The following is a 17,704-nucleotide window of genomic DNA, read 5'->3' on the forward strand; positions in this document are numbered from 1 at the left end:
CTTCTAACCAATCCCTGGATGGCAAAGTCAATGTCTAACTGATACAATGTATTTTCAAAGGAAGACAACCTGGAACAGAACTGCAAGTATGCTGGATTATTTTCAAAAATGTTGTATTCATGGGATAAAAGCAAGCTTTACCCATTTCATCATAAAGTTTATTCTGTAACTTACACATTGCAAGTATATAGGTATTAAGTAATTTTCTTTTCTTAATTGGGATCTGGTAAAAGGAAGCAGGCAAATAATGTCAGCTGAATTTTCCACCTGTTGAAGTAAATCCACATGCATTTGACAAAGAATCTAACATTTATAACAGTAATGTTTTATTATAATACCTTGATATTTTTAAAAGAGTTATTATTTTTTTCTTGATGGTTAGAATTTCAAAGTATTTTATTACTCTTCATAGTTGGTGATTATTATCCAGGGGTGTATGTGTGGCATTAAAGACAATATGTTGAAGATTGGAGGTTGTGACAAAGGCAATAAGCCCCACTGCCAACTATCCACTTTGAGATATATACATGAACAAAAACCCTAACAGAAGATGGTCAGATGAGAGAGTTGGAAGCTCTATGGAAAATCGCCACGCAATATGAATTTAAGAATGAAGCAGAGCCTAATTAGATAGTGAGCCTTAATTTATAAACATTCCTGGGTAGGTTCCTCATCACTCTTCGCTGAAAATTCCTCTATCCTGTCTGTGTGTAGATATGTGATAACAATATTGTTGTGGGGTTCCCTAACACAATGGTGCTAGTTCATCTGTAACAACAAACTGACTTAGAAAGCCAAAAAATAAAAATAAAAACAATCCAATGTGACGGGCTTATAAAGTGATGATTCCTGTAGGACAGAATAATTCCAAGAATGTTCTATTTCATTAATGAACTTTAGTTAATGCATCTAATACCAATTACTGACACAACGCCGAGAGCTGAAGTTACACAGGCTTTACGGAAGTAGAGTTTCAGGAGAGTGGGCAGAAATAAAGTATGAAAACTGTGTGAAAACTCAGTTTTGCTTTATATCTGGTAGTGGTTGATTATCTGAGGAGAATGTGTCTTTAACTGCCCTACTTCACTTCAGGACCCTCCTTTCTTCCTAACATGGATATTTTCAGATTAAATTCCTCTGCAGAATAGCCACTCACCACTCCTCTTGAGGATTAATAAAGATACGGGCTTCCTTCACTAAACACTCTTGGCCTAAGTGGTTTCTACTTCAAAGCACTACTCATGGCAGATTTGTTGTTCTGATAGTCAACAAAATAGAGCATGAAACGGACACGTTTCATAGCAGTATGAAACAGGCATATGTGGTTTCTGTGTAGTGTAAGGAGACATTAGAGATAATACCTGTATTTAAAAGCACGGTTTTGAAGCCATCCAGACCTGGGTCTGATCCACTTAATAAATCTGTGACCTTGGGCAAGTCAATACTCATTTTATGCATTTATAAAAGTCGGCTGAAAAGGATACCAATCCTTCCAGAATGATTATGAAGATCAAATGAGGTAATGTATAGTAAGTGCTTAGTAGAGGATCTGGCACATAACTTTAAATGACAGCTATTGTTGCCCTCACAGGGACCAGTTTAGGTTTGTTTTATTTATTTGAAAGGCATTATCATTGCTTTCATTGTAAAAGGGATACATGGTCAGTACAAGTCAGGAGCCCTGAAGCTCTTAGCACTACTTACCGGAATGCCAGGGATGCCAGGAGAGCCTGGAGGGCCTTGGTGGCCAGGGGATCCCATTGAGCCCTTGTTTCCTGGTGGACCAATAGGACCGATGGCCCCCTTCATGCCTGTAAGGCCTGGTTTTCCCCGTTCACCTTGTGGGCCTCTGTCTCCTGGAATCCCCTGATCACCCTGTTAAGGAAAAAATAATAATAAAGAATAATCTCTTCTAGCATTAGCTATAGTTGAGAGCAAAAGTTCTGGATTCATACTGGCACTTATTAGCTGTTGGGCCTTGGATAAATAACTTAAACTCTCTGTGTCCTAGCCTCCCCTCCTACAAAGGGGCATATTAATAGTATCCATTAAATAGGGCTATTTTCAGAACCAAATGAATTCACCCAAGTAAAGTGCTCAGAACAATGCCTGGCACCTTGGCAGTACTTAACATATAAAAGATAGTGAGAATGTTAGTTGTACTTGGTTGCCCATCTAGGATGATGGCAGTTTTGAGTGTCAATACCAGCTATCACTTGAGGTCTGGGTCTCCTTTGCAATGATAAAGGAAGATTGCCAAGAGGATCTCATTACTGAGACTTTTCACTTAAAAAAACTTCAGGACACTCAAAATCTCTCCTAAATCATGTGCTCTCCCCACCCGTGGCTTTCCCATTTGTTTCGTCTTTATTAGACGCTTCAGGTTTGTTTTCTGTATTTGTGCTTTACACTTGTATGCATGTGCATGTGTGTGCATGTTTGTGTGTGTGTGCACGTGAGTGTGATCCCTGTGCCCTAAATATATACCCACAGGAAGGTGAGAAGGGAGAGCCATTGAAAAGATCAAAGCAGGTGACTGGGGGGAGGATGTCACTGAGATCATTTACTTGATAGTATAAATGAACTATAGAAGAATCAGTTGGGCTGGGCACGGTGGCTCACGCCTGTAATCACAGCACTTTGGGAGGCTGAGGCGGGCAAATCACCTGAGGTCGGGAGTTCAAGACCAGCCTGACCAACATGGAGAAATCCCGTCTCTACTAAAAATACAAAACATTTAGCCAGGTGTGGTGGTACATGTCTGTAATCCCAGCTACTCAGGAGGCTGAGGCAGGAGAATCGCTTGAACCCAGGAGGTGGAGGTTGTGGTGAGCCGAGATCACACCATTGCACTCCAGCCTGGGCAACAAGAGCGAAACTCTGTCTTAAAAAGAAAACAAAACATAAAACAAGAATCAGTTGAACAAGATGTTATAATTAATCAGTAAAATATTATATTAGATGTGACTAAATCTGATATGAAGTTTGCTTGATGCTGTTTTTTATCCTGGAATGTGTCTGCTACTGTATGTGTTTGTGCAAGAGAGAATGAGAGAGAGAGAGAGAGAGAATGAGAGAAAGAGAGAGAGAGAGAGAGAGAGAGAGAGAGAGAGAGAGAGACGGATCATGGCAGTTGCTTCAGTAATAAATTTTCAAATATTCAGTTGTATAACTCCAGGAGGTGATCCTCACACCAAATATGATGGAATGATGCTTGAAGCTGCCCTATATCTCATTATATTATTCTTTTAACTATGACTACTCTGCAGAAGGCCAAACTCTATTTCTCTTGACTTAAAAAATAAAAATAAATGAACAGTAACAGAGATTTATGTGATCATAGAATCTGATATAGAAAGAAGCCATGTGGAAAGAAATAAAAGCAGTTGGGCCTAGTATCAATGCTACTGTCTTAGTTATAAAAATATATCTGCATACAAGTCTCACTCCAGCTTACATTTGGAGACATTTCTGAGATGACTAGAAAAAATATTAGCACACTTTGATCAATAATTAATATTCTGATCATGTGCAAGATAAATGCAATCTTCAACATATTAAAATTATTTTATAAGTTAGGTACAAAGATGTTCGTTGTAGTGATGTTTATTATTATGACAACTAGAAGGAATCCAAATGCCCAGCAGACCAGGTAAGTGAAATAAGGTATGGTCAAAGAGTAGAATAACATACAGCAATTAAAAGGCAGATACAGATTTATATTTACAGACAAGACAACATAATCAATATATATTATTAGGTGAAAAAAGTCACTTACAAGACAGTATAAGCTCCTTTTTGGAAAAGTATATGTTTATATTAATACATATAAATATATGTGTATATTATGTATTAGAGTGAGAGAGATGGAAATACGTCCAAATATCACAGGGCTTATCTCTGTGTAGTGGGATAAGGTAGATTTTTAAAATTTCCTTTTAAATTTACATCATCTATATTTTCACATTTCCTTCAGTTATTATGGATGACTTGTACAATAATAAATAAAAGTTAGCAAACTAGACACCAGTATACAAACATATGTGCCCACACTCACATACAATAGCAACCCTTAATAGAATTACACTGAGTAACAATGTTTGAGTAACTTCTTGCAGTGGCATGACTCTACTAGAAATTAATTCTATTAATTCTAGTGGAAATTAATTGTAGTAGAAGTTAATTCTAGTATAAATTAATTCTACTAGAAAATGTTGAGGTTCATTAAAGGAAATAAAGAGAAATTGCAATAATGACATTAACACTCCAAATAACACAAAAACATATAACATAATTGGCATTACTAGTAACTTCACTATACTTTCAGTTACCCTTTCCATTTCTGTAACCCCTCACACCACCTTCTTTACTCTACTTAGTTTTTCTGTATGTCAGCAGCTCTCAGTTGCAGTGATTTTGCTTCCCAAGAAGCATTTGGTGATGTCCAGAGACACTTTTGGTTGTCACAGTTGGAGGGATGGTGGTGCTACTGCATCTAGTGGATGAAGGTCATGGATGCTGCTAAGCATTTTACAATTCCAAAAGAGCCAACCACAACAATTATCTGTCCCTGAATAATCACAGTGCTGAGGTTGAGAAACCTTACTCTAGATAAAAAGAATATGGGTGATGGTTATAGTAGAGATATATGTCTGAGACAGGAGGATAATAAAGCTTTCCTAATTTAAATAGCAAAGTATACTTGGCTGGGTACAAAGGCCAACTACATAGATGTAACCATATAACTTGCTCTGAGTCCTTTGTCATATTTAATATCTACTAGAGATCTTGGATCACCTACACCCTAGCCTTTATAGATTTGGTGATTTGCAGGGGTCTACACACATAATTGTGTGACTCAAATGATGGGACAGTTGTAACAGACTTGCATAAAAATCACAATAGTAATATACATACACGTTCTCCTTTGGGGCCTCTGTCTCCAGGCTTACCCATGATGCCCTGAAAAAGAGATACCAACATGAAAATCACTCCTTGCCAAGATTTTTCATCAGTCTGATTGATCTAAATGTTGGTAGGTATTCTGGATGCAGTATCCATTATAATTTTTATTTTAAATTATATTTCCCATACCTGAGCACCTGGTATTCCATCTTTTCCATTTATTCCCTATAAAGAAAAAAAGGATTAATATTTCTAATTCTGCATTAACATAGTTAAACACAACAAAAGAGTAAAGTTTCAAGGACAGTTCCTTAATCATATTTCTACTGAGAGCTTGGTAAAGCAAGATGGTAAAATGGAAAACAAATAGATAGAATCAGACAGTCCTGAGTTCAGATTCTGACTCTGTCACTTACTAGTCCCATTAACCTTTTTGGGCAATTTACTTAACCTCAATAGCATCAGCCTCTTCACTAGTGAGGAAAATAAATAACCTTAAAACTAAGAATTAAGTGAAATAACATGAAAAATGCATGGTCCTCTATAAATAGTGAACAAAGATTATTTTCCTTTTTTATTTTTCTGTTAGGTCATCCTGAGAATAAGAAGGTGCCTCATGGCATAGCTGGCTGGAGTATGACATTTTTGTTACCTTCTAACAGGTTTTCCAGCACAGAGTATCATTCTCAGTCAATGGTCTCAGTTGCTGCTGGGGAAATTTCATAACATGGCCAGAGTATGATTGTACTATGAAATAAACTGTCAGAAATTGTTATTTTTCAGTCAGGAATATGAAAGAAAAGCAAGAAATGTATAATCATGGTTTTTGGCAGTATTAAATAGTTACTTTTTATTAGAAAACTGGAAGTTTCTTGAACTTTAATAGGGAGTTCTAGAAGTGATAATGAAGCCTAGTCCTGCTTAAAGATTTTAAGACCGAGAGAACTATTGGCTGGGAGATATAAGAAGGAAAAGTATTTGAGGTCAAATCAAATACCTAGGGCCCAACAGCAGGTGTGTTTTTGAGATCTGATTTGAAGAGGAAGATCAAGGTGAAGAATATGATTTCTTAGCCAGCAGGCAATTGCATGGACATGCTCCTCTAAAAGCCCGAGGGACTTTTATTGTGCTGGAATGGATTCTGTGGGATGGAACTGCAAAGAACTGCTATAAATTACGCTGAAATCTGTCACAGTTGACAACCCAACCATAGTTCGCCAACCTTTCTGAACCATCCTGGGAATTATTGAGAGTACGTTAACTAAGAACATGTTACCTGAAGTGTATGGTTCAAAGAATTTATTACATTCAGACACACGAGGAACAAAGATAAAGCTGATTAAGGAGAGGATGTGAAAGAAACAGCTGTGTCACTTGAATAAAAGAAGATAAATCTAGTGTAAAAGTGTAGTTCATGTTTTTGGTAACAATATAAGAAAAGAAGTAACCCTATAACCTGTTTTTTGTCTCCAGTAATTTATCAAAGACTATCATGAGTGTTCTCTTTTGTATAGGAAGGTGTTACTTTCTATCCGCAGGGAAGCCCTGCTTTCAGAGATTTTTACAATAACTCATATATATTTGCTCCTCTCTACCCTCATTTCATTCATCTGGCAGAGCCCCATTCCTGAGTACATCCAACTTTCTGCCTACCTCATGTCTGCATCTGAGCAGCAGAGTGGCTGAAGAAAACCATGTATCTTTGCTCGCTTGTTCCAACCTAAATGTACAACAGCAGATTGCAAGCAGCCCCCTCAGCATTACCAGGTCATCCTACTGTATTTCTCAATTTGACTCCCCTTCTATCTTTCCAGAAGTACTCTTTCACACATTTTCCTGTCTCTTCCAAGCTCCATCATCACCTCCCCACTCCTCACACTTGGAAGACCTCCATTCTTCTTTCACTAATAAACAAAAGATACCCCTCTCACCATCCCTCCACCAGTTGCATCAATCTTCATGGATTTGCACCCCAACTTTGGCACCCCCACACCCCACAGTTAGGAAGGGTGACATGCCCCTGTTCCCAGTTAAGACCATTCCCACTTGTGAGTATACCAGTTCTACTCAAAGTAGTCTTCACTCTCCTTTGTCATCAAATTTTTCTCTCTCAACTGGATCATTCTTACCAAGATACTAAAATGCGGTGATCTCTCCCACCAATGACCTCCACATTTCTAATGCAGTAGAGAATTGTCAGCCCTCATGTTACTTATCTGTTTGTTGATCACTCCTTTCTCCTTTCTCTTAAAACAGTTCACTTGACATCCAGGAAACCTCACTTGCCTGATTTTCTTCCGGTCTCTCTGGCTGCAGTTTCTTAGCCTTCTTTGTTGGGTCCTCTTCCTAACAGTTGAAGTGCTCTCTTCCCTTACTATCCACAGTGACTCCACTTTTCCAGGCTCAGGTTTAGATCCCCTAATTGGTGTCCCCAATCCTGGCCTCTCCTAAATATTCATTGTGTACTTGACATCTCCACCTGAATATCTACTAGTGCTTCAACATGAACACATCGAAAACAGAACTCTTGGCTCTCCCTCCCAAACCCACCTACTTACCTTCAGTCTGCCCCATTTCACCAAACAGCAGCACTCTCACACTGTTGCTCAGACCCTACACCACAGCTGTGATTGGTCTCTTTCCCTCACACTTTGCTAGATTAGTCTACCAGCAAGTTTTCTTGCTTGCTGTCTCTCCCTTCAATGTACATCCTAAGTTCCTCTACTCATGGCTGTTCCCACTGTCATTACTTCTTGTGGAGACGATGGAGATGTTTTCTTACTGCTCTGTCTTCCTCTACCCTGCTCCCTACAGCCTACTCTCCACACAATGTCAGAGTGATCCTGAAAATGTTCAATCATTTTCATTCTTTGCTACAAAAGCTCCAGTGGATTTCCATCATATTTCAAATGAAATCCCAACTTCATTCCCTGGCTTGGAAGTTCTTCATGGTCTGGCCACTGCCTACATCTCCCTCCGTATGTTTCCCACTCTTCCTTCACTTCATTCATTCCTGACTTCATGCCTTTTGATGAGGTTCTTGACCTCATCAGGCTCGTTTCTCTCCCAGCCATTTCTTTTTCCTGAGACAATGGTCCCCTGACCGTCCCATGGCTTGACTTCTCACTTTATGCAGGTTTCTGCTCAAATTGCAGGCAAATCTTCTCTGAGCTCACTATTTGAATATTCCAGAGCTTTATTTTACTTATACCTTCCTCTACTTGAGACTGTGTGTGTGTGTGTGTGTATGTGTGTGTGTGTGTGTTGTTTTTATCCGTTTTCCTATACTAGAATGCAAAAGCTATGAGTTGTTAGCACCTAGATCAGTGCCTAGCATGTAGGAGGTGTTCAAGAAATATCTGGTGATGAACGAATTGCTTTTTGCATAATCTCCTAGGCACTCAATGGCAGGCTTTAATGATATGCCTTGCAGGGGATGGGAATGATGAGGTAAGAGGGGGCAGTGAATTAAACTAATATTATTGAGTACCTCCCATAGCCAGGCACTGGAAATGCTTTCCATATGTCATGGCACTTAAGTGACTCATAAAATCCTTTGAGCCATAATTCAGACCCAGATCTTCCTGACTCTAAATTGCATTTTCTTCATGTTGTCTTCTGTGGGGAAATGGTGGCCACCAACCCTGAAGGTTTCACAGAGGTGCCGAACTGGCCTCTTGAATTCTGTGCTGCTTGTTCACCTCGCCTTCTTTCCCGTACACACCACAGCAAATAAATCAGCAGTGACCTTCTATAAAGCGTAACTCCGAGAGTGAGGTGTGTTTTATTCATCTTAGATCCCCTCGCTAAGGGCCCACACATTCTCAGCAAACAGCAGTGACTAGATGAATTTATGTGGGACTGAACTAGTCAGAATGATTATTACAATGTCACATCAATACCACAGATCAGTAACCAAGAGCTCTTTTAGGACACAAGGGGATGAGACATTCACCAGTAGTCATTTATGAAAGTGTAAGAAAACAAGGCCTGTATACAAAGGAGGAAATTTGAGAAAATAACTTCTACTTTAGGATTTGGCTTAACATACAGGTATTATATCTATAAGTCTTTGCTTTCTTTATACTTTAGGACGTGACAGGCCATTATATTTTCTTTAAGTCTGTTGAAAACATTAGGCTTAAAAAATAATGAGTCAGATTTCCTGACACTTAAAACTCTCACTGTTTTCAACACTGTTTAAGACATAAAGATACCACACACATATCTAGGGAACTCAATGAGAACTTCCGCCCATGCCATCAAAAATCCATCTGCACAATCTTCTTAGTTCTTGGAAACTGCTTATTCAAATCTCAGAATTTCTGAGGTGGTAGATGAGCAGATAATGTTAGAGCATTTCTCTAAGTAGCATATTTCAAGTAGTAAGAAGTACTTACTGGCTTTCCTGAGGGTCCTTCTGGTCCAGGGAAACCTATATCTCCAACAGGTCCTCTCTCACCCTATAAACACATCCACAGACAAAAATTAATTGCCAAGCAATGTTTTAAAACTGCATGCAAGTACAACACAAGTACAACTGTCACGAAAGTAACTGCTAACTCACCGGTTCCCCTGGAACTCCTGGAGGCCCTGGGGCTCCAGGTTTCCCCTGGCAAGGCAATTGAAGAGAAATGTTAGGAGCCAAATTGCTGAACGACACCATACGCTTCTCTTCCCCTAACCCCAATTAAGTTTAAAGTGCTCCCAAGGATGATGCTCTCCAGTGGCATCTCTAGCCAGGTGTGGTGGCTCACGTCCGGAATCCCAGCACTTTGGGATGCCGAGGTGAGTGGATCACTTGAGGTCAGGAGTTCGAGACTAGCCTGGTCAACATGGTGAAACCCTGTCTCTACTAAAAATATTACAAAAGTTACCCAGGCATGGGGGCACGTGTCTGTAATCTCAGCTACTCGGGAGCCTGAGGCAGGAGAATCACTTGAACCTGGGAGGCGGAGGTTGCAGTGAACTGAGATCATGCCATTGCACTCCAGCCTGGGTGACAGAGTGAGACTCCATCTCAATAAATAAATAAATAAAGTGGCATTTCTAAGGGGACAGAGTCTGGGGAACATACAGTCAACTCCACAGGCCGTAAGTTTCAGACTGGGGTGCAGTTCTTTGAATACATATTTGTGTGGATGGTGGAGAGTAGGAGAGGAGAATACTTTTGAAAATATTAGCCCAAAGTATCATCACTATTGGAAATCCCTCTTGTGCTTATTTTCCTGGCAGCTCCTCTTTACTTTGGGAGTGGAGAAATGCGCACAAAGCATCAAAGAAGTTTTTTTCTAGGCTTTGAGTTTCACAAGAGACTTTTTAAGTTCATAGTAAGACAACCTGAAAAAATCATATTTGATTTGAAAAGCCATGTTTTGTTCGCAGGAAAAGAAACAGGTTAGTTTGTGTCACTACACCGTGGCTTGGACGACTGATCCTGGAGCAGACAGACCACAGGAAGGGATGAGAGGGGCAGATGGTCCAGTGGAGACTGAAAGCACACAAGGCCCAAGTGTGCAGGTGAGGCTTGTGGGGTTGCCTCTGAGAAGGAACCACCTCCTGTCCCTTGGACCTAATGTGGCTGGGAAAGACGGACGATGTGGGATGTAGGTATGGGGCTGAGACCTGAGAAAGCCAAGGAGGTTTTGGAGAAATATGAAAAGAAATGGGCTTTTTCCAACTTGCTGCTTAGAATTCTGGAAGAAGATCCCTCCATAGGTACAGATACGGTGCTGAGTGGCAAAGCTAGGCAGACAGAGAGTTAGAGAGAGCATCCCTGGGTCCCCATAGCTTGTGTGTGCTGAAGTTGTTGGGGGCCTGAGTGGGAAGATGTGTTAGAGCTGAGAAGGCCAATGTCCTGAAGATTCTTACTGTGGGACATGGCGGGTATGGAGGGCTCGGGCATTGGGATCTGAGACGAAGAGATCAGGGACATTGATGGAAGTCATCCCTAAGGTCAGGTAGGACCAGCGGAGAACTCAGAGCATCCAGGGGAGAGCGTGCTGACCAGAAGCCCCACCACCCCACCACCAGCACTCACAGGCACTTCCTCCTGCAAACCCACATGCCATCCTCAGAGAAAGGCAAAGAAAGAAGCTCTAGGGGAAATCCCTGGGTAGCCCTGAATATACTGGAAAGGGATAGACTGATCTGTTCTAGAAGAGCAGGATTGGGTCCCCTTGGTAATCAGCTGAGTGACCAGTGTGTCTGCGTGGGCAAGCCCCAGCCTTGCTTCAACTAGAACAATCACCATTTTTCAAAAAAATTTTTTATCATGGTAAAATATACATAACCTAAAGTTTACCCTCTAAACCATTTTTAAGTGTACACTTAAGTGGCACTAAGTACATTCACACTGTCATCTAGCCATCACCATAGTCTATTTCTAGATTCTTTTAACGATTTTATCTTCTGAGTCACAGAAGGGCCAGTTATAAAAATCAAATATGCATCTTTAACTGAACGTATTTGTAGTATGTAAATTTTTTACCCTTTCCTATTTATTTAATTGTCAGTGAATGCTTCTATTTTATATTATTTTTTGAGACAGGGTCTTGCTCTGTTGCCCAGGCTGGAGTACAGTGACACAATCTTAGCTCACTGCAGCCTTTGCCTCCCATGCTCAAGTGATCCTCCCACCTCAGCCTCCAAGCAGTGAGATTAAAGGTGCCCAGCTAATTTCTGCACTTTTTGCAGAGACAGAGTTTTGCCATGTTGCCCAGGTTGGTCTCTAACTCCTGGGCTCAAGTGTTCTGCCCAGCTTGGCCTCCCAGACTGCTGGGATTACATGCGTGAGTCCACCGTGCCTAGTCAGTTTATGTTTTTAATTATGACATATGAAAACTGCTTTTTAAGTAAATATATCAGATCTCAGACATCCAACTAAGTGGCAGGCTAGCCTCTTATCTTAATAATGCTGCCTCTTTGAAAAACATATTTGGAATTTCTCATTTGGATTGCCTGTTGCCACTGTTGCACGTTTTTTAAATACTTTCGATGGTGGCCAGTATTTTTTCCTAGAAGATAAGCTTAATTTAGGGTAATAGCAAAATGTAATTTGTAGACACACCTGGGTGAATACAATGAAAAAATTAAGCTTTATTTTGTCACAAGGAAACAAAAATTCAAATCACAGGATGTGAGTATAAGAGGAACAGGTTGTAAGGGTTCTCTAAGGACACTTCCAGAAACTGATTTCCAAATATGTTGCTGGCAATGGCTGTGAGTGGGGCAGTGGTGAGGGAATAGAAATAAGTGTGTAGTCAACTTTCAAGAATACTTCCTTTTATAAAAAATTTGGAAGGGCTTTTCAAAGAAGATATTTTCATGCTACTTTTACAGTCATACACATATTTGACTTGATCTATAATGGCTAAGTAAGGGAATGTCATCATCTACAAAGGATGCAGATGATGGATGAGGCTCTATTTTGTGTTGTTAGACTTAGAAGTTAATGGAGTGAAGCAAAGTGGCTCTGAGTACTTTGTGGGATGGCAGTGGGTGATGAGCCGGGCTTTGGGTGGTGCTGGGTGTCAGTAGATCTCAGTGGGTGACTGTGGGTGGTGATTTTAGGGCCCTTATCTTATCTTCTTATTTTCTTGTGATACAAGCCCATGGTTTCCATTGACTTTCCTGTAATGTTATCCTGGACCTGCCCTGCAGGGGCACCTAGAAAGAGGATAAATGGCCTCTTATTCATAAAGCATGACCACAAAATTTTAATTAAAGCATCATGAATGAAGATCAGAATGATCTCTAGGGTTCAGAGAAATAATTTCAGCCTTTTCTGGAGCACTTCCTATTCATTTGAAAAGACCTTGATGAGATTAAAACGTTTGACACTAGAGAGCAACAAAAATGATTGAGAGGATTGAAGGGCTAGTTTACGAGGAAACATTAGCAGCAATAAAGCTCTGCTAATAACACCGGGCTAAGGAATAACTCAGGCAGATTGCAACTTAATACAAGGAACTTGAAGTACATGCCTGAGGATAAGAACTCTGTCTTTTGAAGACTGAGAAACCTTGAAATATGACAAGAATAGAGAAACACAATAAACTCTCCAAAGCTGTGCTCATAAATTAATGTATAGTAACTGGGTTTCCTCTCCCCTCCATGAAAGTGGCTTGGGAAGAAAATAAAAGAGGACAAAAAACAAACAAAAAAAATAAAGAAATAGAGGATTCTGGAGGTGGAAAATACAGGTGGCATTATTTATGAAACTAGAATTGTTAGGAACCTAATGCCATGGGAGTTATGGTATGCTCGCCTGCCCGTCTCGATCCCTGGCCACAGGTGTATCATGGAGATAGAACCGTTTACCTGTGAAAATTATGTGAAATAATCTGAACTCACCGACATCCCTGCTATTCCCGGGGGACCTGCTGGGCCTCGATCTCCCTGTTGGGATTTAAAAATATTGCTACTTTAATGACATCAATGAAGTCTTTAGTTATGAAATTAATTCTCAAATAATAATTTGGATTTGGTAAAGCTTTCCTTCGGATCTGATAAGTGTTACTGATATTAGCTGGGGTGAAGCTAGTGTGTAGATGGAAAAATAGCAAACTGAGTGGCTAATTGCCAGCTGAACTTGTTACAGCTTTTTTATTTTCCATAAAACTAAAGTAAATAATAGTTTTAATGAAAGCAAGCATAGATGTTATCATTTCTGTGACCTATTTTAATGTCCCTTTACATACTTATAGCTAAAATCAGTCAATATTTTTATTCCACATGTTCAAAAGATAATTACTCTTACTCAAAAGATTAAGCACTTTGAGTGTCTTCCAACAAGCTTTTCCTATCCTTGTCTCATTGGATGTAGAGTTAGAATAAAATGATCTACAGCTAATGATTTGTAGTTCTCATTTGGCCAATTAGAAGATCCTTTGAACTGCTCTGAACAACAGAGTGACTCAACTTCTTTTAAGAGCCGATGTGATATTTTAGATAAAGCTGACAATGCTAAAAATACTAACGACTATATATATGGGATAATAAAATGGCAATTTCATTGGGCAGAAACTGAATTTAAAAAACTTCATAACTTTACTCAGGGACATAAAAGGCTTGATTTAATGAAGAGATATGCTTTGTTCTTGGAGAGCAAGACAATGTTGTAAAGGTGTCATTGCTAACTAAACTAATTTATAAATTTAATGCAATTCTTACAAAATTGCAGTTTGATCAAATGATACTAAAGTTTACTTGGGATAATAACTTGAGAGGATAAAAAAATTAAAAATGAATAATAAAGAGATACTAGTAATATCAACATTTAAACATATAATAAATAAAGCTATAATGGAATATTGGCATAAGATTAAGTAGCATATCAATATACTATAACAGAAATATCAGAAACAGACTAGCATTTATAACAGGATTTTATTTAACAAATAGTTCTAATAATTGGATAATTTCTTTGAAAAAAGTTTGATTCTTCTCTTTATATTATATCCCATATGAATTCCACATAGATTTATATAAAAATAAAATAATATAAACTATAAAAGAGTTCAAAGAATATATTAGTGACACTCTGATCTTGGTTGAAAATAAAAGTAAAAGTCATTTTGTGCATAAAAGCAAAACAAGAAATCATAAAGAAAAATAGTGTTAGATTTGACTACATTAAGGTTATATTTACAATAAGATTCAACATAAAAATGAAAGGCAAAGACCAACTAGGATGAAAACTCCAACACATAAGATAGAAGTAATGTCTTTAAGATATGAAGCATAACCATCCTCAAAAAGAAAAAAATAACTAGTAGAAAAATTGGGTAAAGGACATAAACAGGCAATACACATCAATTTCCCTCTGTTCCTTTTGAATTATGAAATTTTCATTTTTAAAATTAATATATTAGAACTTTTCATTCAATGAAATAGTTGCATGCCTCACGCCTCTCATTCCTTAACCACTATCGTCGAACAAACTTGCCTCTTATTTTCATAGTTACACCTGGCACTTTGTCAATAAAAATATTTTTTGCCCATCCATAATCTCAATTTCATGCGTTCCAACTTTGGACCACCATTCCACATTATTCTAACTCACTCTTTGAGTACCTTGAACCCCTAAACCCTAATCCATTGATGGTACACATTTGTTATCTTTCACTCCCTGGATGGCCTCTCCCTCTTTTTTTGCCTAGTTAAAATACCATGGTTACTTGTTATAATCAATCCCTTGTGCATGCCAATAAGCCAATAAGGGTCTTGTCCCATTATTCCTTCCAGTACTCATCTGTCAAAAGCAGAACATTGTTTAAATCCAACTCCCCTCCTATTCTGTGTCTTTACCTGAATGTCTGAACATGGCTGGAAAAGCACATGTAGTCCTGTGTGTTTTTTTTTTTTTTTGAGGTGGAGTCTCGCTCTGTTGCCCAGGCTAGAGTGCGATGGCAAGATCTTGGCTCACTGCAACCTCTGCCTCCTGGGTTCAAACAATTCTCCTGCCTCAGTTTCCTGAGTAGCCAGGATTACAGGTGCCTGCCACAATGCTTGGCTAATTTTTGGTAGAGATGGGGTTTCACCATGTTGGCCAGGCTGGTCTTGAACTCCTGACCTCAGGTGATCTGCCCGCCTGGCCTCCCAGAGTGCTGGGATTACAGGCGTGAGCCACTGTGCCCTGCCAGCACACGTAGTCTTGTTGAGAAGTCTCACTTCTGTTCATGACCATGAACCTCAAGAGGGTCCTTAGAGCTGAGCACTAATCACACTTCTGAGGTCCCTGAACCCTCTCTCTTTCCTAGAGGACCTTCTCCCTAAATCCCCAACCTCTTTCCCTACTTTGCTCTTGGATAATGGTCTTGCTTCCTCTTTATCTTAGAAAATTTAAGCAATCAGAAAACAACTTTTGTAGACTCCATCCAATACATCTTCTCACCTGTCAGCCTCTGCCCCATACTCTGCTTTCTCCTCTTTCACTGTAGATAAACTATTCTCTCTGAAGCCAAACCCTCCATATATGCACTAGGTCCCCTCCCCTCTAGGCTACTTAAAGACATTGGTTGCGCACTCTCTCCTTTCTCTCCAGCATCATCATCCCCATCTTCCCCTCTACTGAGTCATTCCTTTAGCATATAAGCAGTCTGATATTTCTATTATCTTCAAAATCTATCTGATAAAACGGTGACCCTACTTCCTCTAGTAGCCTCTGGCCTATTTATTTGCTAGCCTTTGTAGCAAAACTCTGTGAGCATTATTTATACTGACTTGCTGTCTCTATTTTCTTTCCTTGTTCTCTCTTAAATCCATTCAAGTCCACAGTTGCTCCTACAATATAGTGAAATAATAATTTCTCTGGTCAAGGTCATCCATGACCTCTACATTGCTAAATCCAATGTTCAATACTTGACCTTTCTACCTGGCCCCATCCCCATTCTACTTGACCTATCTGCAGTATTTGAGACAGGTGATCACTCCTTTGCCCTTGATTCATTATTCTCTCTTGGATTATAGGATACCAAGTTTTTCTCCTACCTCCCTGGTTACTTCTTAGTCTTCCTTGCTCCTTCCTCCTTTTCTTCTTGATCTCCTAATACTGGAGGGCCTCGGGGCTCAATCCTTGACTCTTTTCTCTTTCTAAAAACTCTATTGTCATTCCCTTGGTAATCTTATCTAGTCTTCCGGCTTTATGACAGCATCTCTATGCTTAGAACAGCCAAATTTATATCTCCACTTAGACTTCTTTTCCACACTCCATACTTTTATATCATACTGCCTACTCAATACCTTCACTTTGCTGTCTAACGGATATCTCCAAATTTGGTCTCATGCACAAAATTAAACTCCTGATAATTCCACCCCTTCAAAATAGGCCTTGCTCATAGCTGTCCTCATTTCAGACGATGTCCGCCCTATTTTGCAAACTGCTCAGGTCATAAAACTGAGGGTCCTCTTTGACTCCTCTTCATTCTGTAATAATCCAATCAATCTGAAAATCCCATCAGTGCTACCTTCAAAATATATCCATATTGAGGCATTCTCACTGTCTCCACTGTTTCTTCTCTGATCTGAGCCAACATCAACTGGCACCTGGATTACTGGATATCTTTTAACTGGCTTCCCTACTTCTACTCTTGCACACCCTCTGGCTGCAAGTTCCCTCATGCCACTACTCAGAAATCACTGATGACTGCATTTTACACAGAGTGAAAGATAAAGGCCTTGTAATGACTGTTAAGCCTTTTTATTAGTGTGTCTCAAACTTCCTGCGGTAAAAGAGCAATCTCTTATTTATTTTCTAATATATCATGAACAAAGATAATTCTACCATCACATGCTTGCCAGACATTTTAGACTAATTACTGGACATGTTTTTAGGTGCTTACTCTCGGTCTCTGTACTAACCTTGCCACCGAACCCATAACAAAGGGTCTGCAGACTGGCACTGGTTCTCCACTGGCTGTACATTGAGTAGCACTGCTCTACACGAGGAGTCCACTTCTCACCTCCACCCCCGCCGCTCTGACCTCATCTTCTACGACTCTCCCCTCACTCCCTCCCCTGGTCTCTTTGGATACACATCAGGAAATCTTATGTCTCGGGGTCTTTAGACCTGCTGTTTCCTCTTCCTGGAACATTATTCTTCCAGACTGGAGGGGACTTGGCTTTCCCTCTCACTTCCTTCAGGTCTTTGCTCAGATACTGCCCTCCTACCCCCTCAGCACTCCTGATCCTCCTTAACCCAATCTACTTTTTGTTTTTTTCCATAGCCCCAACAATAAGATGTAATTTTAAAATGTTTATTCTTTTAGTTTCTATATCCTTTTGCTAGAATGTAAGT

General features: G+C 39.6%; 1 protein-coding gene across 3 annotated transcripts in view; it reads right to left on the minus strand.

Moving 5' to 3' along the window:
* Positions 1 to 17,704, minus strand: part of LOC105479487 (collagen type XIX alpha 1 chain) — a 334,678-nt gene that overhangs the window by 27,639 nt on the left and 289,335 nt on the right. For all 3 annotated transcript variants that reach the window (XM_011737482.3, XM_011737483.3, XM_011737484.3), the window contains exons 42-47: positions 13,261 to 13,305; positions 9,473 to 9,517; positions 9,306 to 9,368; positions 5,095 to 5,130; positions 4,918 to 4,962; positions 1,705 to 1,875 (exon numbers count right to left, since the gene is read on the minus strand). In XM_011737482.3, coding sequence (XP_011735784.2) covers positions 1,705 to 1,875; positions 4,918 to 4,962; positions 5,095 to 5,130; positions 9,306 to 9,368; positions 9,473 to 9,517; positions 13,261 to 13,305 — 405 coding nt within the window. The remainder of the gene's footprint in view (positions 1 to 1,704; positions 1,876 to 4,917; positions 4,963 to 5,094; positions 5,131 to 9,305; positions 9,369 to 9,472; positions 9,518 to 13,260; positions 13,306 to 17,704) is intronic.

This window comes from Macaca nemestrina, chromosome 5 (assembly GCF_043159975.1).
Source record: "Macaca nemestrina isolate mMacNem1 chromosome 5, mMacNem.hap1, whole genome shotgun sequence".
Lineage (NCBI taxonomy): Eukaryota > Metazoa > Chordata > Mammalia > Primates > Cercopithecidae > Macaca > Macaca nemestrina.